Raw genomic sequence first — 16,618 nt, 5'->3', positions numbered from 1 at the left:
GTAACATCAGCCGTTCAAATTCCCGCCTCCTTTCCAATTTGACGGTTCAGATTTTGACACGTCATCATGCATACTTAGGCATTCAAATGAACGGCAGATTCCACGCTCGCACGATAACTTCTATGATCTCGTTCACTATCATACTTGCGTTGTCCCGCCCAAACATCGAAACTTTCTACTAACCCTAAAAGGATCCCTCCCTCTCACACACTCTCTCTCTTACTCAGCTCGAGCCCGCGATGAAGTCCCATTGATGTACGGGTAGTTCGATCGAGGCCTCTGTCGTTGCCGATTTCTTTTTGCTTTCATTTGAATACCTTCTCCTGAGATTGATTCGATTCCTGTTGTAACTGAAGGTTTGTTGGAAAATAACTGTTCATTAAATTCTCGATCCGATTTAAGATCCCGGGTGTCGCTGATTTGAACTAAATGTGTCTCGTGCTCTCGGTTCTTGTAAAGATCTTAGTTTTCTTGGTTTATATCTCGCTGATTTGAACTGAAGTTAATTTGCTTATTGGTATGTTATATCTTCTCGCTGCAAGATCTGAATACTTCGTGTTTTTGAGATTTTGTATGAAGTAGGGATGTTTCATATCGTCGATTCCTGTAAAAATCATAGTTTTCTTGGTTTAGTTATTCACATTTCATGTCGAAGTTAATATTCTTTGGGGTATTACTTCATTACTTGTTCTCAAGAATTTGCGATCTATGGGAACGTAACAGGTAGCAAGGGCTTGATTTTTATAGGTTCCACATTGTGGACGTATGGCGTAAGTAGTGTGTGAGGTTCCTGTTTGCTTAGGGTGAGTACGGTTCAGTATTTCATAGTTGTTCTGCATCACTAATGCAAACAGTTTGTGAATGGTGAAGTAGTAAACTGAAGATATATGAAACAATAAGCAATAAGATTAGGAATTTGAGAGAAGTGTGACTGTACAAGCAATAAGATTATTTCACAGGTTGAAGCATGCTGCTTTATTCTTTATCTTTTATTGGATTATGGATCTCTGTCTAGAAACAGATATGAGGTTGTTTAAGAAATCCAATTTTTTTAAAAATATAACATACAAATGATTGGAAGATCAGTACATGGTTTTATTGTTATGATCAAATACTGGCTATGGTATATATAGTTTTGTATTGCTCCTACACACCATTATTATTATTATTTTCTGTGATACTGCATAGTACAAGTTCGTATTTTACCTACTATATTAGTATCATGCTGGTCTGATAGCTTATCAAAGCCAATATTGGACCAGCATTAAAATCCATGTAGCAAATGTATAATTTTTCTTACCAATCTTCTGTTTTGTAGGTCAACTATTATTTTTTGGGCCATTGTTGTTGGATTTTAGTTCTGGTGCATGCCTGCATTACCTTTTTTGGACTAAAACTTTTTAATTGTGATTGGCTATGGTTGCTATTGCATTTCATAGTTACATGTATTACTACTAATAAATTGTCATCATATTCTACTAAGTTTCCAAACATCATCTAATTAGCTGTTCGACACAGGTTGCATGCTAGACCATTAAGTACTGCCCTTTAAGGTCGGTACCACTTGGTATTTTAATCCGTGGATTGCAAAATGCATTAAAAATATAGAAGTTACAACTTTCTTCAACTGTTGCAATTTTGTCAAGGTTAATGTTCTGTAAGGGCTGGCATATAAAGCCTGGTAATGGCTGGCTTTAAAGGGGATAATTAACTCCAAAGGTTAAAGATAGCACATTTTGAATGTTCTGAAAATTGGCCAATTCCAAGATTTCAGAAACATGGTGAAAATCGTGTTGATCAGTTACTAGAAGGATGAATCTAGGAACATAGAACAAAAAAAAAGAATTAAGTGGAAGTCTATTTGAACTTGACAGATTAGATACAGATGATTCATATAGCCAGGTTAAGTGAGACAAAGCATAACTTCTTTGATTGCTGTAACCTATGGTTGGCCATAGCTATGCAATTCAAGCTAAGCATGAGCATAAACACCATCTGGTATCATTGATTCTATATGTAATGTCCTCTATTTTATAGAAGACTTTGGGAATCACCAGTAAAGGCCACTAGCTGCCAACGTCTGTGTATTATAGTTACGTACAATAAGTCACAAATTTGTAACAATACAGGTTCATATGTTCAGTCAGAAGGCTGCTGTTGCATCTATTCGTTAAGTTATTTTCAATAACAAGTAATTTAAAGCCATTATTAATGCATCTTTGTTCCAATATTTGTTGCCTAATGTTTTTCACCATATACTTGGTCAATGATGGAATAAACATACAGTATTTCTTTTACCTCTATTTTCTCACTGACCTTTCCTGTAACTAGGCTGTAGTTGGCTTTCCCTGGACATCCTCATTCCTAGGCAAAGTAGGTAAACAAAGACACCTTTGTTATTCTTAGCTGATAGTTGGTGAAATGCTATTAATTTTAAATTTTGATATGGCAATGATAAGTATTAGGATATATCTTTTAGATTATGTTCAGTTGTCCGATGTAGCTCTATAGTTGATTTGCTTGTGAAAATGCAATTAATCTAAAATAAAGTTGAGTCTTGATTTATAATTGAGATTAGAATTGAGTAAATAGTACATTGTTTTATTCTATTATTACGTAAGCTACTCATAATCTTTATTTTAGTTCACTTTGGAAAAAATAATATTTATTTTAATTCACTTGCTCGTAGTAGCATAGGCCATGAGTGAAGTGTAGGCTTCCAACTTTAGAACATGGACTGAAATAGTGGGTCTGTATTGTCTTGCATCTATGTATTACTTTTGAATGGTTGAATGAATGCAAGAATAACATTTCCATCTTGCACACCACAATCAAATAGTGAGCCTTAAGATTTATATTTATACAGGTGAAATTTTGTCAATACGTTTGAAGGCCTGAAGCTGAGACAACATTAGTGAAGTAGCTGATATACATGATTTATCCCCAGTCAATCACTTGATGGGCCAAGGTTAGGTTATTTTATTATCAGTTTTGCTCACATCTTAGCTTGTAGCCTGATACATTTTTCCTTTAATCTTTTGTTGGTTATTGGCGGGACCAATTAATTCCAGTTTTACAAATCCCAATTTCATACCTGAAAATCTTGTAATTTGATCCATTTGCCTGCCCAATACATGAGTTGCAATCTGGTTGAAGGATCAGTTTAGTTTGTGCTTTATACAGAATCTTCTTGGACCCTTAGTATCGATCTCAACTTGATGAATTGGGCATACATTAAGAGCTTAAAGAGAGAAAAATATGCTGTCACACTCACATCCACATTTTTTTAGGCATAGAATTATTTTCAATTACACAGCACCACTGCGATGTTGTTATCACATGATAACCTTGCCTAGAATATATAAGCTATTATAAAGATGAACATGCATGATATTTTCATGTTATTTTATCTTGGTTGACAGACAACTTTGAAAATTTCATCTTTAGTGGTGCTACATTTCTTTGTCTTTTCCTTTTTTTTAGGAGTGATGAGCAGTTCTTTTTATTTATTAAAAGTTGGACCAGCAAATCTCAACAGAAAGTGCATATGTTATACTCACAAGCTTTGTCCATAAAGATGAACATGCATGATGCTCCAAACTTTGTCCATGTATGTGTTTAGCCTATTTTATTGGAAAAATTGATTGTAATTTTTCCTTGTGGGAATCATTCTGTGTTGTACAGACGTCTAACCGGGCTTCTAAGCATGTATAACCAGAGATGCTATAGTCAATGCTCAAGCACCTATCAAGGGCTAAACCTGTTCTAGTGAGGCTGGAATCCTTGATAATGAAAAACATCATATTAAGACAATGTAAGATATTTTTTATAGATTAAATGCTGTAAGGCCTAAACCTATACTAGTTGAGGGAGGATGGACATGATCTGAATTCCACCTGTGATATCTATCACTTGAAGACCCAACACATGGTTAACAACTTAACTCTTAGAATCTTAATCCAAGATGTAAATAAACTGAATGCTGTGAACATTTTCAAGATAATGTTGACTGTCCTTGTGGCATCAATGCGATTAATCTCATTCCCATCTAATCTGTTATCTGATATGCCTACATCATAATCAATTGCGTGAAATGAAGTCAAAATTTTACAAAAGGAAAATATGAGCCCGGGTAACTAAGTAGTGCTTAATTATAAAAAAAACTCCTTTTTTTTAAATGCAAGAAAACTGAATGATACTAAGAACATGTTCTCTATTTGAAAATGAACTTGAAAAACTTGTTTTCTAATTTTCAATTTTGTATAAGCTTTGGAAAATTGTAGAAACTAGTTTCCAAATTTTGCACAGATTCATGGTGCTTAGATTAGTTTATCATCATCATCATTATTGTTGCTAACTTGCTATAGTTGTCATCCAAGCAATTAGTAGCAGTGCTGTTTCCAGGCAGGCAATAGATTAAGTTTGTAATCAATAATCATAATCATTGTTCCTATAGTTGCCATCTAAGCTAGTGGTAGCAGTGCTGTTGCCAGGCAAGCAATAGAAGCTACTGCAAGTGCTGGTCAAACTAGCAACAACATCTGCTACAATCACCAGTCAGGCAAGCAACAGTTGTTGCTGTATTCGACCACAAAGTCTACTGCACATGCATATGCTTACCTAGCAAGCAGTAGCTAGCTAGTCCTCGATGTCATTGGCCATACGAACATTGTCAGCAGGCCATTTCCTGTGGCCAAACATGTAAGGTCATCAGTCGTCCACTTGTCCCTTGTACTCGGGTTAGAACACTTGAAGTTTAAAATAAATTCAGCATGGAACGGATCTTTGCATATGATTTGACACTTATTAGTAATTTAGTATATGGATCGTTTGTTCAGCTACTGGCAGCTGGTGCCTAGAACAAAAGGTACAGTTCATTTCAGATAGCTCTCTTTGATGCAGGTTCCTTGCATTTAAGCACATGTGTGTCATTAGAATTGATAGAGTAGCTCAATCTGGTGTTCTAATCTAATCCTTAGGCAAGAAACCATGAATATGTATTTTTTGCTCAAAGCATTCAATACCAGTCTTCAATTTTATTGTTTCTTTTTTTGTATATTATGATTATCTATATGAAATATTCAGTTATGTTGAATTCTGCCATGACCAGAGTTGTTTAGTGGCATTTTATATCTTGAAATAACCAAGCATGTTGATCTAAAAGCTGTTTGAGGCATTTTTTAATCTGGCCCTTGAGTTATCCTTTATTTACTGATGGATGTTTGTTTGGTTTGTTTTCTAATGTTCAGTCTCTTTGTTCCTGTATTCCCATTAGGTTCTGCATATACTGAGTGAGTGGGGCATCCCTTATGGAAGTTATTAATGATTGATAAATATAGTGAAAAGAGATTGGTTACTAGAAGTGTCATGCCTTCAGGGGACAAACATCATCCTCTTTTTGTTAAGAAAGTGGCTTTAAGGGAGTTGCCTAATGAATCTAGGAATATTAACAACAAGCCACCTATAAAGTCTCTTCCCAAAGAGTCTGTGAAGCAACTCACCCCCGATTCTAGGAAGGTGGCTGGGATTAAGAGGCAGCAACCTGATGCTCCACCCAGTCCTTCCAGTTATCAGCCCCAAGGGAAAATTTCTCCACTTGCAAATATTGTTTATACTCGTAGAAAGCTCGAAACAGAACAAGGCAAGATGGGTGATTTTGTCAATATCAATCATGCTGAATCTCCAGAATCAAGGAAGCTTAGCAACAACTGCACAAAAATACCAAATATGCCGAAAAATTTGATTCAGGAAGCTAAGGCGAGTTATCCATCACATGTTTCTGATGCAGCTACTTCCTTGGCTGCCTCATCTGTGGGACTATCATTTCCCCATGTTCATGGGAAACCCATCTCTAGATTAACAGGTCCAGAACCACTAGATTCAGTGTCTGCTGCTGGGTGTCCTTTCACTGCTGACCCTCACAAAGTGAATAATGAAGGTTGGAAAGACAGGTTCCTTAGGCTGCAGATGTTCCTAAAGACCTGTGATCAGGCAAACCAGGAAGATTATATACAAAGTAAGTTGCATTTAGATTATGTTATACTGCAATACAACAAGTCATAATATCCCAACTAAATGTTCATTATTCTGTACTGCAATACATCTGATAAATTCACTATATTTTAAGCTTCTTATATGACCTATTAATGGTATCAGTGCTTCGATCTCTATCTGCCGTTGGCCGAAGTAGGCATGCTGTGGAACTGGAGAAAAGAGCAATACATCTGTTGTTGGAGGAAGGTAATCCAGATGTTTCTTAGAATGCTTGTTTATAGTGCTAATTTGTCAACATTTCCAATATAAACTGCTTTAACTTTGGTAAAAAAAATATGAAAAAAGCCAAATCATTAATCTAAATATGTATGCTGTAATTTGTTCTTGATATTTGAGGGTGTGATGTAATTCTCATGACTAACTACGACATACTTTATACTTTTTTTTTTTTTTCTCTCAGGCAAGGAGCTGCAACGTATGAAAGTTCTTAATGTTTTGGGTACACCTTCAAATGATCATGCATCCACTCCAAGTCAGGCACCCTTTTCTCTTGCAAGTAGAGCTCCGGAGTCATAAATACTTCCTTGTTAGAGTGTGTAAGAGAACATATTGTTTTAAGGAATTTTTGTACTTGTTTTCTGCTTTAGTTTAGATTAACTTAATTCACGTGTCTCTCGGGAGTAACATGTAAAGGTTTATTATTATCGGATGATGTTTTATTTGTATGATCTTTAAATGAACAAGTTATTGGTTGCCAAAATCAGCAATCTGTGCCTGATGATGCACCCACCATGTTTTTAGGTTATTTCTTGCTTTGTCCGTAGATAATGATCAATCATTAGGCTTCATCTTTGAGAATTAACAGATTATTATTTCCCACAGATCTGATGAACCAAATTGTCATGAGTTACATTGTACTGATGATCCAACTATTATTGGAAGGTGAGAACTGATTTCTCTTTGTTGCTATTGCCTGTCAATGCCACTTGGATCTTATCATGCTATGCTGTCTTTCTCAGTGTAATCGATTTCAAGACGTCCTGTCCCAATTTACATGTTTTAATTGAACAACTGAACTTGTGATTTGATACAAAAGTCCACCAAGGAAAAAGTATAGAAATTCTACAAAACATTGGAGCTAATGTGCAGCAAGCAAGGTGTTCAATACTCCAATTGCAATCAAGTAAGGAGTCAGAATTGGATTCTGAGTTGATTGTCGTAAAGATTTTAAGTAAAATCTCAAGATTTTACTCAAATTCTTTATAAAGATTTCCGGAGCATACTATTATGCCATGTATACAAAAAGAAAAAAAATAGTATGTGCTAATTGGTTTTTCTGTTTTTTTGGTAAGTGCAATGCCCAAAAGGCCTCTGCTCATTTTTTGTGTTTTGATGAACAAAGCTGTTTGCCGACGGCAGAATTTTGAGGTAATATATTTACTACCCTTTTTACAAAAATAAAAAAAAGAACATCAGCACATGTACATACAATTACAACCATCCAATTTAAGTACATATAAACAAAATCAATCTGTTCATAGAAATATACAAGCGTTTGCCTTCTTTCGATGCGTATATTGTAGATGCAAGATCCAGCAAATTGGAAATTTCTCATGTACATATGCGTATAACCCTGAGCTCATCTTGCCTTCTTGACATTCTCTTGCACAGCAAGACCTCCGGCGTCCTCCCCTTCGGCCAGTCGTTTTGCACTGTCATGGATCCTGTGGCTGGTCTCTGAGACATACAACTGCGTCGCCACATGGTCAAGCGCGAGCGACACCTCACGCATGGTGGGTCGGATGTGGGGCTGATCATGAAGACACATGGCGGTGATCATAGCCAGTTGGTGGAAGGGACGGATCGGGTAGCGCCCTTGCAGCAATGGGTCAGCCAGCTGAGAGAACTTCCTCCTGTCCTTGATAAAAGGGCGTGACTGGAAAAGAAGACAAAAAACCATATTAACTGATGCTCGATAAAAATGAGATTTTAATGTCGCAGGAAGAAAATTTCGATCGAAGAAACAGATGAATCGTACAACTTCACATGCAGTCTAAGTATCACATTAGTGTATCGAAGAAAGGCTTCTTTATCTCTGTCATGACAACTCACAGGTATAGGAAGAAATTTAAGTATTCAAGTAGTTAATTAGAAGCCATATGTAATTGCTAATTTGACACAAAGCTATCGGTAGCATTTCAGAGAAGATTTAGCTGACTACATAATCTTGAAATTTGGTGGAAACTAAAACAACTTTGTTACTAATATGAATGATGGAAAAACAACAATGAAACTATGATAACTTTATGCTTTACAGGAACAAACACACTGAGGTCTCTATTTACGAGTAAGAATATATAGAATCTAATCCCAGAAAACAAGAGCAGTATCAATTTTAGTTACTTGCGATAAAGATGAAACAAATTGTAAGCAAAAGAACCAAGATTTCTTTCAAATCACCGCGTAGTAGAATCATGAACCACTGAAAACTTCAATTTTCCAAACTGGGTATTAGCATTAATCATAAGTAGAAGATGGCACCAAGAACCAGATTCCAATGTTAAAATGTATTTGTGCAAGTAAACACGTACCCATACGATTAAATTCTGCTCCCCCAATCTCTTGGTAAAGTCGAATGCCTTTCGTCCAGTAATCAGCTCCAGTAGAACGACACCAAAGCTATAAACATCAGACTTCACTGTCAATTTACCACTCATGGCATAGTCCGGAGCACAGTAGCCATATGTCCCCATCACCCTCGTCGAAACATGAGTGTCGTCACCAACAGGTCCCAGTTTTGCTAGACCAAAGTCGGAGAGCTTAGGGTTGAACTCATTGTCTAAGAGTATGTTGGAAGATTTTAGGTCACGGTAAATGACAGGTGGGTTAACCACATCATGCAAATACGTGAGCCCTTTTGCGGCACCAACAGCAATTTTTATCCGGGTATTCCAATCAAGTGGCTCTTTAGGAGGAGGCAAATCTGGAGAAACAGAAGAAGAGCCCATGAGTAAAATGTCCCTGATGAATCAACTAAAATTTCAACCAGTTGGAATAATGATACCCAATAGGCTACATGAAATTATATATTATTCGGATGAAGGTAGAAATATAATTTGATCTCACAACATAAGAAAGCAAATAAGTTGAATGCCTGACAATCAAGAAAAGCAAGATGGCACCAAATATAAAAACAATGTCATATGTAAACTATGACCATCAGTATGTGTATTAACATTCGCTTATAAGGTTCATAATTCACATGGTTGAAATTGCTCAACTGAAAGAACTAAAATGATAATATGGGAAATAAGTGGCTAATGAACATTGAGAATTAAAATAAAGCATGGAATTTGGTCAGACTTTCTTAGAGCTAACACCCAACTTGGTTCTTATCAGGATCAGATCATGAAGTTAATATTGCTACATGTCAAAGTGATTGATACAGTTGTGGAACGTATATGAAATGCAATATGAACTTAACAAGTGCCTGTGTCTGCAGTACCGAACTGTACCGCTCGGTACGGACGGTACATACCGGTACGCGGATCAATTGTTATCAGTCCAAGTGCATTGTAGCACTGTAGCAGAGCTATAGTACTCAGCATACTTGGGTATACCACTTGGTATACCATACCGTACTGAGCCCAGGTCGAAACACCGATACGGTACGATATTGCGAACCTTGACAAGTGCAAAGGATGCCAAGGTTATTGGGTTCAACTCTACTATCTGTGTGAAGGCAACAAATAACAGTTTACGAATTTGGTTTCAACAACATTTATCATCATCTAACAGGCTTCTAATCTTGATATCCTTGTTGAGATGCACACATCAGGCATTTCCATGATCACCTTGTCGTAGCAAGTGTATCACATTTTTATGAGGATAAATCATAAGGTATTTACAGCAATACTTCAACAAAGACTCCAAACTGCTGGAAATAGCACATAGATGCTCTTGTTTAGCAACCAAAGGGATAGAGAAGAAGCATACCAAATAGGTGATGTTCCAAGCTACCCTGCGGCATGTACTCGTATACCAAGAGCCTCTCGTCTCCTTCAGCACAGTATCCAATCAAGCTGACGAGGTTTATGTGGTGCAGCATTGTCAGCATCAGGCACTCAACAAGGAATTCTTGGCTGCCCTGCATCCCGTTCCTATTGAGCTGCTTGACTGCCACAACCTGTTCGTCAAAATGCCAAGCCTGTTTGCGATCAATGCGCCATCGAAATCGAAGCTTCTTGGTGCTGCCGAGGAAGCAACCTTCAAGAAGAAGAGGAGGAGGAGAGGAATTGCTTGCCTGGCCAGATTCCAAGTGCCCCTTGAATACCCTTCCGAAGCCACCTTCTCCTATCAAGTTCTTCGGCTTGAAGTTTCGAGTGGCGGCCGCCAGCTCCCGGAAGGTAAAACTCCGAGCTAAGCTCTTCTCCCCATCCGGAGAACATGCTATCTTCTCCAATTCTGCACCACCAAGAAACCAAGAACACGAAGATTTCCATCCGAGGAGATAATTTGAAACAAAAACCTTCGTACGCAGCAGGGAATTCACACGAACCTTCGGAATCATCGAGCTGAGGCAACGACGGGGAGCCGACACTGCCCTCGGCGGGCCGCTTCCGAGCATCGCGGTGATGATAACTCACGCAAGAGAAGCAGTTCATCTCTCCTTCTCTGGTGCCCGCTCCAAGGGGACACCAAACGTAAGAAGAAGCTGAATTGCCGGCCTCTTTCTGGCCTCCCCAGCGCTGCGTCCTCGCGATTCTCTCTATCTCCTGGGCAAGATCGGATCTTTTTGACAGGGGACGGCAGGAAGAAAGTGGGGATCGGTGGTTCGAGGAGCAGCGGTCGGAAGGAAGCCCGGTGGCCGAGGAATTCGGAGAATAATATGAGGTAGGGGGAGGGACGGCGGTCGAAGTTGGCAACGTAAGGCCATGAAAGGCGCAGAGTTGTTCGTAGAAAAGAGTGGAGGAAGGCAAAAATGGAGGTTGGTCGCCACCTTTGCATTGCTATTGTTGTCATCAGACTCGCTGTCATCCTCTCCGCCGGTGTCAAAAAAAAAACTCTCTCTCTCTCTCTCTTTGAACTCAGAGGAAACTAAATAATAGATTAGCTAACTTAATCGGTAAACATCTTGATATTTTATTGTAATATCGTGCGTTCGAATTCCGTTTTAATTATTTATTTATTATAAAAAATAAATAAATTAAAATAATTGTCCCAAAAAAATCTAAGTTTTGGAAGATATTTTTTACTAAACAACAAAGATGATTTTGTTATATGTTCATTTTTCTTAGATCCAAATGTATTTTTCTTAATCCATAGATTTGATACTAGGTTTACGATCAAGCATATTAGTGTTTGAAAATGTAAGGTAAAATTTATTTTCAACATTGTGAGCTTGATGCAAGGTTTTTAATTTTGATGTGTACCGTCTGATATATGTTGTATGTATCGGTCCGAGAGGATAATGATATGCGGACCATCTTTTACCGAGCGAGATACCGATGCTTTGACCCATTTATGATGATATAGGGTCTGTACAAGGCGATAACGATCGAAATCCGATCGTTACTGAGATGTATCGATCGGTATACTTCAGATTTTGATTATTACCAAGGTGTATCGATTGATACACCCTAGATTTCGATCGAGACATATCGATCGGTATACTATGATATTTTTGGACTATTATCTCCAGATATTTTTAAAAAAATTTGTAGCTTTTTTTGGGTGTACCGTTGGTACGCCTCGATTTGTATCGAGCTGGGCTCAGTACATAAGTACAAACCAAAATTGAAAACCTTGGCTCGATACAATCTTATGATCAACATTCATAAAGAAAACTCATGTTAATTATATATATATATATATAATTTTTAGAAAAAATAAATATATTTATAATAAAATTAAATATTCATTATCTTGAAGTTCATCATGACGATACCTATAATCAATTTTGATCCATCAATAATGTTACATTTTGTTATGTCCATCCAAAATTAAATGGATAGGTGGTTTCTCACCTAGAATAATATTTATCATTTTTTACCTTCTTTTATTTCTAATATTTTTCTTTGTGCAAATAATAACACTTTATGTTTATTTTTTTTTTATCTATAGTTATAATATTATTAGAAAAAAAAGCTGTTAACATTTTGGTTAGTCTGACATGATCCAAACCTACATGTGCAGGGTTCTCTGAGGTATCTACAAGGTAAAAACATTGAGCTCCTAAGGTACCACATATGCAAAGACCAATGTCGGGAGAGGTTTTTCGACCCAATTCCTTTGGTGCCCAAGTTAGTAACTCGAGATGTATAAGTACAGACCCAAGTAGTCAAAAGAAGTAAGCATCATACTCATTATGTTGAAGATAAGCTTTTATACTTAATCATAAAGAGGTAAAATATTTCATACAATATTCTGTAGGGAGATAATTTCTAACCGCCCCAATAGTCCCCTCTTAGTCTCTTATCTACATAGGCGATAGGAGATGGGTGTGAGGGGAGGGAGGGGGGACAATCCCGAGCTATCTACCATGGACTTACTTTGGACTCTTATCGACACGAGCAAATAGGTAGAAGGTGATATAGACCTTTTCCTCTCTTTGAGGACTCCACATGATGGCTATATGTCAGATGATGATTAGCTAATAGTATACTCCATATCATTTGTCCCTTCAAAACATGCTTCGAGACTTTTGCTACAGGGGTTTAAAGTGCGGTGTTTAGTTCATTCGGCACAAGTGCATATATGATTGCCTCCCTAGTGTTGCTAGAGGTAATCCATTGGCGAACTATCCCTCATGGCATCGAAGGGCACACATTGGTTGGATGGGGTCAGGTTTTCTGATCTCATTATCTCTTCATGACCTTCGCACCTCGGATGGAGGTGGGGGTCGGCCTTCTCGACCTCTACACTTCAGACGGAGGTGGGGGTCAACCTTCTCGACCTCCACACCTCGGACGGAGGCGGGGGTCGACCTTCTTGACCTCCATGCTTTGCGCATATCTTACCTTGTGCCTCCATCGTGGTGGACTTCTCTTCACATCGGTTAGATTTTCTCAACTCATATGCCTCAGACATATTTTTCTCTGGTGCTTTCATCGTGATGAACTTCTCCTTACGAGGGTTAAATTTTTTCAACTCTATGCCTTGGGCACATTTTGCCTTGTGTCTTTGTCGTGGTGGATTTCTTCCCACACGAGTTGGATTTTTCCTAACTCATGTACCTTAGGTAAATTTTGCCTTGTGCCTCTGTCATGACGGATTTATCTTTATGTAAGTTAGATTTCATGACTCATGAGTCTCGGGTACATTTTGTCTCTTGCCTCCACTATAGTAGATTTCTCTTCGTACCGGTTGGATTTTCTTGACTCATATACCTTAAACATATTTTACTTTGTGCCCATAGCATGATATATTTTTTTTCATGCTAGTTGGGTTTTCTTGACTCACATGCCTCTAGAAAATTTTGCCTTGTGCCTCTGCTGTGACTAATTTATGCTCAAGCAGGTCAGGTTTTTCTAACTCTTGTGTATTGGGCATATTTTGTCTTATACTTCCGTTATAGTGGATTTCTCTTCACTCGGATATGGTTTTCTTGACTCATGCATCTTGGATACATTATCTTATGCTTCTATCGTGATACACTTTGGTACTTTTTGAGTTCTTTATCCATCGTGTCCCTTTGGAATTATCTTAAAAGGACACTTGTCTCAATGGTAGGAGGTGAGAGATTGACTCTCTCTCTCTCTCTATAAATCTTCCCTTACCATGTAGGGTGAGACTCATTCTTTTATTTGAGCCTCATGAGTCTCCTCAAAAGCCTTTTACTTCACCTCCAAACCTCCTTAGAAGCCTTCTCTACTTCACCCTAGTTCCTTGCAAAGTGAGTCGGTCCTTGAGTCTTTTATAGCCCTAGCATCAGTTCTATAACAATTTGATCTTTCACTATCTTACTATTTTGCCTCCTTAGGTCGGGATGTTTTTTCTTTCTCACACAAGCTCCTCTCAATCTCTTGGTTGTTAGAGGATCAAGGTTTATGCTTTGTCTTTGGACAACTAAAGGGTAGAGGAGGTCTCAACCTTGCCTTTATCGGGGGAGGCAATTCCCATGAACCCAAAGTTTCTTTGGGACTTAGAGCTATAAAAAGCTCGCATAACTATAATTTAGTGGTGAGTGCACCACTCCTGGATCACTTGCGAACTAGGTATTCTATGAGAGTCGAGTTTGATTTCAAATCCCCTAACCCAATTAGCATTCATTCGACCCCACGCTTGGGTCCTTTTGCTTACCTTGTGATGCCCTCAAGGTGGGGACTTCATCTTCCCCTTCACTCAGTAATAGTATACTTTCAATGGTGGAAGATATTATCCTCTTAAATGATACCCAACTCATGACGCTATTTAATAGTGTTCATCGGAGAATGCTAGCATACCAGTATTACTCTAACTCGTAAACTTTTTGCTACTTATTGTTAACTATGCAAGAGGAGAAGGGGCTACTATCTAGTTATTTGAGGGTGCTTTAAAGTTAGTGATGCTCCTTCCAACCACATGGGTTGGAAGAAGCACTTCTTCCTTGTAAGTTTGGATCAGGATTGAGGGTTTAATTTTGCTTAGTCGGCATATTGCATAGATAATACTCCCCCTCTTTTGTCGGACAAGGAGATGATTCTCGTGCTTTGACTAAGGGACATATTCTCTTCCTCCTAACTATTACTATGAACTCTCTCCAACTATTTGGCAAAGTTGATGAGGCATTGCTCGGCCTTCTTTAGTTGTCGTGCGAGCTCAACCCCTTGAGCCTCCGCCTCGACAATAACTAAAGGGGCTCCTCTCTCCTTCTTTAACCCCTCGATTTCTTCTCCAAGATCATCAATTATAAGGGACTACTAATGAATGACAAAACGAACCATCTCTTACATAGTTAATAAGAGCCACTACATAGTGGTGGTGCTGTAAATTAAAGACAAGAGAATGAGCAACGTGAAACTGAAGGGACTAGCCACAACCTAACTTACTAGCATTTCGTTACGTTAGCATGTGTCAATCAAGATCTATTATGCCACCCCCAAACATAAGGACCCATGATATTATTGTTCCAAAGTTATGCTATCGCCCCACACTTTCTACCCCATCTACAAATCCTCACATCTTGATTGCAATGGTGCATCCAGGGTTGGGTATGATAGGTTGGCTATTTGAAAAGCTACGAAGGGTAGTGGCTTGCCCTTGCACAAGTCTAACATCAACATTTGCCTCTCTCCTATTTTTCTCGAAAAGACTTGGAACTATAAGGACCCTCTAAAGGTGCTGACATTATGGAGGTAGGAGGTACTTCATTTGGTCCGCTCTTTAGAACCAGCTCCTCGAGTTCCTCTATCATTCGGGGGTAAGGCATCTTCTTCATTATGAGCTTCTTCTTTTTTTTTTGCTTATCAATACTGGCATGATGTCCATACTGAGTTGGCCTTGATGCTTTGAATAACGACTCACAGATAGTGACTAGAGCTGAAGGGGCGCTATCACCATACCTAAAAGGGAGCTAAGCCCCCCCCTTTTTTTTTCAAAGAGTGCAAATTCATGCATCAAAATCATAAGGCTACATAGGATAAAAAAGAAAGGTGAGGTGAAGTGATAGGGTGTTTGGGTCAAACCCGGAGGAGTTAGGTTTAATATTTTTCCTCACTAGGTAGATACAATTATTTACAAAAATTATAAAATTATACCCGATAAAAGTTTGATGAATCAACATAGATTAATGGTTTTAGATATTACTATAGCAATAAAAAAGGATAATGAAAATTTTACTAGGACTAGATGGTGAAATTTTAAAGATAATAATATAAATATTTTTAAGAATAAGATGAAAAGGGAGGTGACTTGAAACTTAGATGAGGATAATATTATTTGGATTACAATGACTAAGAAGATAGGTTAAAAAATGAGATTCTTTATTAAACTATAACCTTAAAAGAGAGTTGGTAACGATATGAGAAAATTCAAAAAATATTTTTTACTAAAAGATCGTATTGTAAAGATTGATAAAATTATAAAATAAGAAAAAATTTGAAGGATATAAAGAATCTAAAAAGAGATTCAAGAAAAGATTTGTATGACAAGATGTAAAATTTATGATAATTTTTTAATAAATTAGTTACTAAAATGATGAAAAAGATACATATCAAATTATTAAAGCCAAGAAAAGAAAGTGTAAGAATTTATGTAATATTAGACGCATTAAAAATGAAGATCAAACAACATTTGTTAATGATAACAAGATTAAAGAAAGAAAAAAATTATTTTTAGAAATTATTTAATGAGTATTTTATATAGGACTCTTATTTAATAATAAATAATAGTGGTAGATTTAATAATCATAGATCTATTGGTAAAAAGTAGAGTTAATGAAGTAAAAAATATAAATTAAAGAAAATAAAAATAACTAAGAGTGTTAAGTCTGATGGTATCCTAATTAAGATCTAAAAAAATTTAGAGGAGAAGAGAGTAGCTTAGTTAACTAGCTTATTCAATAAAATCATGAGATTCAAAAAGATGTCTAATGAATAGAGAAAGAGTTTTTCAGTATCGATTTATAAAAATAAGGGTGATAATA

The 16,618-nt window shown here is 37.3% G+C and overlaps 2 protein-coding genes across 3 annotated transcripts; one reads left to right on the top strand and one right to left on the bottom strand.

Annotated features, from left to right (window-relative positions):
- Positions 1-167: 167 nt before the first annotated feature.
- Positions 168-6,918, top strand: LOC135585061 (uncharacterized). 2 transcript variants are annotated; one of them, XM_065126688.1, is made up of 5 exons: positions 168-255; positions 2,867-2,968; positions 5,276-6,016; positions 6,157-6,240; positions 6,455-6,915. In XM_065126688.1, exons 3-5 carry the CDS (start codon positions 5,323-5,325, stop codon positions 6,568-6,570), a joined length of 894 nt encoding a protein of 297 aa, XP_064982760.1. In that variant the 5' UTR covers positions 168-255; positions 2,867-2,968; positions 5,276-5,322; the 3' UTR covers positions 6,571-6,915. The 2 variants fall into 2 exon arrangements, with proteins under 2 accessions (XP_064982760.1, XP_064982761.1); XM_065126689.1 differs by having other exon boundaries at positions 171-356; positions 6,455-6,918.
- Positions 6,919-7,452: 534 nt separating this feature from the next.
- LOC103998812 (receptor-like cytoplasmic kinase 185) lies at positions 7,453-11,039 on the bottom strand. Its single transcript, XM_009420400.3, has 5 exons — positions 10,553-11,039; positions 10,298-10,458; positions 9,991-10,180; positions 8,586-8,977; positions 7,453-7,930 (listed from the first exon to the last, which is right to left on the bottom strand). The coding sequence occupies exons 1-5, from the start codon at positions 10,656-10,658 to the stop codon at positions 7,634-7,636; spliced, it is 1,146 nt and encodes a 381-aa protein (XP_009418675.2). The 5' UTR covers positions 10,659-11,039; the 3' UTR covers positions 7,453-7,633.
- Between the last annotated feature and the right edge of the window lie 5,579 nt (positions 11,040-16,618).

This window comes from Musa acuminata, chromosome BXJ2-9, assembly GCF_036884655.1.
Source record: "Musa acuminata AAA Group cultivar baxijiao chromosome BXJ2-9, Cavendish_Baxijiao_AAA, whole genome shotgun sequence".
Taxonomy (NCBI): Eukaryota; Viridiplantae; Streptophyta; class Magnoliopsida; order Zingiberales; family Musaceae; genus Musa; species Musa acuminata.
This window is presented reverse-complemented; position numbering and strand designations above follow the sequence as displayed.

What these genes read in the sequence shown, in the direction of transcription:
- LOC135585061 (XM_065126689.1), top strand. Translation starts at nt 5,323, where the DNA reads ATGATTGATAAATATAGTGAAAAGAGATTGGTTACTAGAAGTGTCATG. An exon ending in CCAGGAAGATTATATACAAA is followed by an intron (nt 6,017 to 6,156) that starts GTAAGTTGCATT and finishes TAATGGTATCAG; the next exon opens with TGCTTCGATCTCTATCTGCC. An exon ending in ACATCTGTTGTTGGAGGAAG is followed by an intron (nt 6,241 to 6,454) that starts GTAATCCAGATG and finishes TTTTTCTCTCAG; the next exon opens with GCAAGGAGCTGCAACGTATG.
- LOC103998812 (XM_009420400.3), bottom strand. Translation starts at nt 10,658, where the DNA reads ATGAACTGCTTCTCTTGCGTGAGTTATCATCACCGCGATGCTCGGAAG. An exon ending in GGCACTTGGAATCTGGCCAG is followed by an intron (nt 10,181 to 10,297) that starts GCAAGCAATTCC and finishes TTTGACGAACAG; the next exon opens with GTTGTGGCAGTCAAGCAGCT. An exon ending in AGCAGAATTTAATCGTATGG is followed by an intron (nt 7,931 to 8,585) that starts GTACGTGTTTAC and finishes CTTCTTTTCCAG; the next exon opens with TCACGCCCTTTTATCAAGGA.